We start from the raw sequence: 4,728 nt of genomic DNA, 5'->3' as shown, positions 1-4,728 counted from the left end.
ATGAATTTCAAAAATTCGCAAAATGATATTCTTATCATATGATATGATTGCATGTAAACGTATAAAAATATAAGCCAAGAGGCCAACATGCGTCTGTAAAAGCAGTGTGCATAATTTTCTGAGCATAATTTTCATTGAATTCTCAGCTCTGTTCACTCATTTCTGTTAAAATTTCTCCTGCCGAGCCAAAAGTGGTGAAATCCACTAATAGGATTTTGTTAGCTCTTGACAGTTCACACGCTTATCCGTAGTTGAACCTTCTCTATATTATACATTCTCTGTTTTAAGTAGTGAAAAGTTAATTGTAATTTGCAAAGTAAAAATAATGACATACTAACTACTTACAAGTTGGCTAAATGAGATAAAGCCTAAAGCTCTAAAGTCAATACAGCCGATCACGAAGTCACTTCACTGCCAATACACCACACATACAGAACCAACACACCAACAGGACCCACACATCAAAACAAGCCACACGCAAACAAACACCACACCCAACAAAAAGGGTTATCATCTCCACACTAGGGATGGAAAGATTGTTTACAGAATCGATTCTCGATTCCGATTATTTTTTTTATAATTTTCGATTCTAAGAATCGATTAATCGAGCGCAAGAATCGATTATTTCGATTTTAATCGATTTTAAATTAAAAGGACAAAAATTTATTTATTAAATCAGAAGACATAATGAATGAATAATTCAAATCGATTAAATAAAACACAAAAATAGTTAAAAACAATTATATTTTTTTGTCTATAAATAATGTACCAAGAACATTACATTTCATATAATTTTTTTTTAAATAATTCAAGTGGTTTAAACAAGTTTAATAAAATAAATTTTTAAATAAATTTAAGATATTTGAATTAGCTAGACGTACTATTATTATATTTTAATTGCTTTCCACATTGGTGACACTGGACATTCGACCCGTTGTTTATTTTTTTAAAGTAAATCCGTCAATATCAATATTCGTGAAAGTATTGGAGCATCGTAAATGCAGTTTCGGCTGCATGCGTCCACAGAATGATATAAATTTGAAAGAGTTAACTAGTATTACACTGCGAAAATTAGAATTCTAAATTCAACGTTCATATTACTAATTCAATTAACAACCAAGAATCGGAATTTTCAGTGCGAAAAAAGAAAATATACATATATCTATGGTTATAATAATGGAAGATATTAAGTCAGATATTATAAGCGCAGCAGCCACTACGCGCATAAACCCGATATTTGCCCCCTCTATATCTGCAGCAAAGTTTGTGTCGGTGTTCCGCATCGATGGAGTTCCTATTATACCGCCATTGATGACGGCCGACAAGCGACCACAAATGCAGAAATTAAAAGAAAAGGCAATTAAAATAGAGCAACGTTTAGAGGAAAATCGACATAGGAAACAGAGATATAATTTGGAATATGGCGCAGAGCTTGAAGAATTAAAAGAAAATATAGATGTTATAGATAATAAAAACAAAAGTAGTAACTGCAGTTTATCTGAGCATTTAATAGAACTTGATGCCCAACGTATATGTTACTTTCAGATATTCTGACACAAAATGAAAATGAATCGAAGTTATCTACGCCCAATCAGAATCGCGCGAAAATAACTCGTCAAACTGCCGGTGAATGTAGTGAATTTAATGTTCAAATGCAACAGTCGAACTCTTTGGAAATCAATCTTATGCACCGTATGCAGAAGCTACAAAAATCAGAAACTTTGATTTACGACCATCGTTCTAATACAATCATCAGTCCTTTAACAGAGGACGAAGTGCAAATCTTCCAACAACAACAGCAACAAATAAATTTGGATCATCCAGATGAAAAGTCAATTGGACAAAAAGTTGAATTGACAAAAGGTGAAAACGCAAATATAAATTGTGCTGCACGTCAGAAATCGGAAAAGGTTCTAAAGAAAATTCCATCAATATGTATTGATCCACCAAGACCAATAAATAGTTCGCGTTCATTTATTGATACTCTAAAACAACAAAATAGTATTGACGCTATAAATGTGAATAAACAAGAAACACATAAAAAAAGTTTGAACAAATCATTGCAGGATGAAATAAGTTCAGACGAAAGCTTCAACTGCATGGAGTCCACCAAAAATCGCGAGCGAGATTTGAAAACTCATCACAAAGTAACGAACATCACCAGCAAAATCCTTAAGTTTGAAAATTTTACCGTAACAGACACGAAAACGGACAAGCCCAAGTGCTCTAATATAAAGCCACCGCAGAGATCGGCAACAAGTCCATCATTGAAGTCATTACTATCCGAGAGAACGCAGTCCAAAATTAAATCTCTGGACGTTAGCCTTACAACGCAAAATGAAAACCATTTAGTCCGCTCAAACTCCTTTACACTAGATTACCCTTCGAAAGCATTAATTGAACACATTCGTCAACAACAAGTACCTAATGACGTTTATCCCACCAAACGTTCCAATTTGTTTTCTATGAGCTCCACACGCGACACTGTCGAATCAAAAGCGAAACGTGTGCAAAAAGTCGATCTTAATCCACGCGCACAACCAATGCGCTTACAACTAAAGCCTTCAATCACAAATACTACAAGTCCATCCTCAACACACCATTCAGGCGCTAAAAGTAAACGTTCACCTTATGAGCAAAAACTAATTAAACCGAAAATTGGACGTCAGCTGAAAAAATCTATTTTCGGTACAACCGCTATCAAACAAATGAAACCCACACCTTCGATGCCAAGCATACAAACTGCTAAAGTGACCACAGAAAGTGCACGCGAACGCGCAGCAGGCAATCAACAATACAACGGTATTTAGTATGAACACCGTCAAAAATTTCTCGAGTTATTGGCGCAACAAAAACGTGAACAACAACGTATGCAGCAGGTATTCGAAGAGCAACAAAGGTATTTGCTAGAACAGCTGACAAATAAAATAGGCAATGTACAAATACAACATGCTGTAGATCATGTGAACAACAAAAGAGTTAACAGTAGTTACCATGGCTCGGTAGAAAATTCACCAACAGCAAGGTCAGACTGTGCTGAATCAATGAGTGCGGACAGTTGTGTCGCAGCAAATTCTTTGGACTTGATGTCAGGTGCAATCCAACTACCATCGTTGGAACTATCAATCGGCCCATCAACATTGCCGGCGAGATCGCAAAGCAGTAACTGCACCCCTCGACGACGGCTCTTTTCACACGACCTCTCACCAACAGCTTCAAACAGAAGTGTGTCGATTAGCAGCAACCACAGTGGAGTAACTAATAATGTTGGGCGCTCAAATGGCACAACTAGTGGAGCGTCAAGTAGTCGCCGCCAATCGTTGATTACGAGCACATCCGTAGAAGCTGAGCGACGAGCGTCTGCTGCGACCAAGATCAATGTGTATGTACGCGGTTATTTAGTGTGTCGTCTCTTTCAAACGGAACAAGTTCAGCGTGTAGTACAAACCATCAAAGATACATTAATATTCGTTTTGAACTTACACATGGAGACCAGCGAAGATCCAATGAAAGCGGGTGCTCCTGCTAATATCAAATTTAAAGCACGACTTTTAAAGCAGCTGGTTTCTGCGATACGCACCCTTCATCTGATTCTTTTCCAAACAACGCCTAAGGAACGTATGGAAATAATTAGTCGTGATCGTAAACGTATTAAAACCAAAATGCTGAAAAATAATTTGAAATGGTCACCGCGCATTCAAACGTGATACATAACGGCCGTCCATATTTCAGCACATTATATTAGATTCATGAAAACTATTCCATAACTGAACTATGAAATTACGGGAATGGGCGGACGAGTAGTACAAAACTCAAGTAAAATCTGTCCCATTACCCTAATTTCCCCCCAAGCGGATAAGCGCATTCAAGCAAATGCTATTGTCTTACCGCAACTAACAAACATGCTTCCAAGCTATCAAATAAATAGCAAGCATTGGGATAAAATTTCACACCTATCTCTAGCAGATCCCAACTGCAACACGCCAGCTCAAATAGACATCCTAATAGGCAGCGACCTTATACCGCAAATCATACTAGAAGGTGTTGAAAAAATTTCGAAAACACTACTGGCGCAAAATACCATTTTCGGATGGGTCCTAAGCAGGGTTCTCATTTACTACTCTGTAGCAGCAAAATTTCTAAAATTATTGCTTTGCTATCGCTACCGCTCTCACTTTGTCGGGAGCCACAGCATAGCCTTAGCATAACAATGTAAAGTATGTGCTCTACTCTGCTCCGAGTTTTGTTAGGTAAAAACTATAGCTGGAGAGGGAGCAAAAAATTAAATTCTGCGCTATGCTCTGGCGTAGCGGTAGCAAAAAATTGGGAGCGGTAGCACAGCAGAGCTAATGAAAATTTTCATGTGCTACAGCTCCCGCATGTGTTTGTTGTTTTTTTTTTTTTTTCTTTTTTGCTATTTTCTGTCATAATATTTGAATTAATTGAATAATTCAAACAAAACAATTTTATGCAAATCATTTTGGCACTTGTTGCGTCAAGTGACTTTATAAATCTAAAATCAAATATTTTAAGAAATATATTAATAAAGTGAATTAGATAATAATTGAATAAATTATAAATTTTTTTTTATTATGTAAAATATTTACTAATAATATTTATATTACCAAGAACATCATCTATTCCAAATGTATTAAAATACTCAATTACTATGAATTTTCGAAATTAATTTTAACTACATATACTTTCCCCCTTTTTACATTAGGGTAT

The 4,728-nt window shown here is 36.1% G+C and overlaps 1 protein-coding gene across 1 annotated transcript; it reads left to right on the top strand.

The window, feature by feature from the left end:
• Positions 1 to 972: 972 nt before the first annotated feature.
• On the top strand, positions 973 to 3,776 carry LOC126764043 (uncharacterized). The gene is given in 2 exon segments (XM_050481780.1): positions 973 to 1,525; positions 1,528 to 3,776. Coding segments are annotated over 2 exon segments (2,541 nt in total). The 5' UTR covers positions 973 to 1,164; the 3' UTR covers positions 3,708 to 3,776.
• The last annotated feature ends 952 nt before the right edge of the window (positions 3,777 to 4,728 follow it).

Source organism: Bactrocera neohumeralis, unplaced genomic scaffold (assembly GCF_024586455.1).
Source record: "Bactrocera neohumeralis isolate Rockhampton unplaced genomic scaffold, APGP_CSIRO_Bneo_wtdbg2-racon-allhic-juicebox.fasta_v2 cluster09, whole genome shotgun sequence".
NCBI classification, from domain to species: Eukaryota; Metazoa; Arthropoda; class Insecta; order Diptera; family Tephritidae; genus Bactrocera; species Bactrocera neohumeralis.
This window is presented reverse-complemented; position numbering and strand designations above follow the sequence as displayed.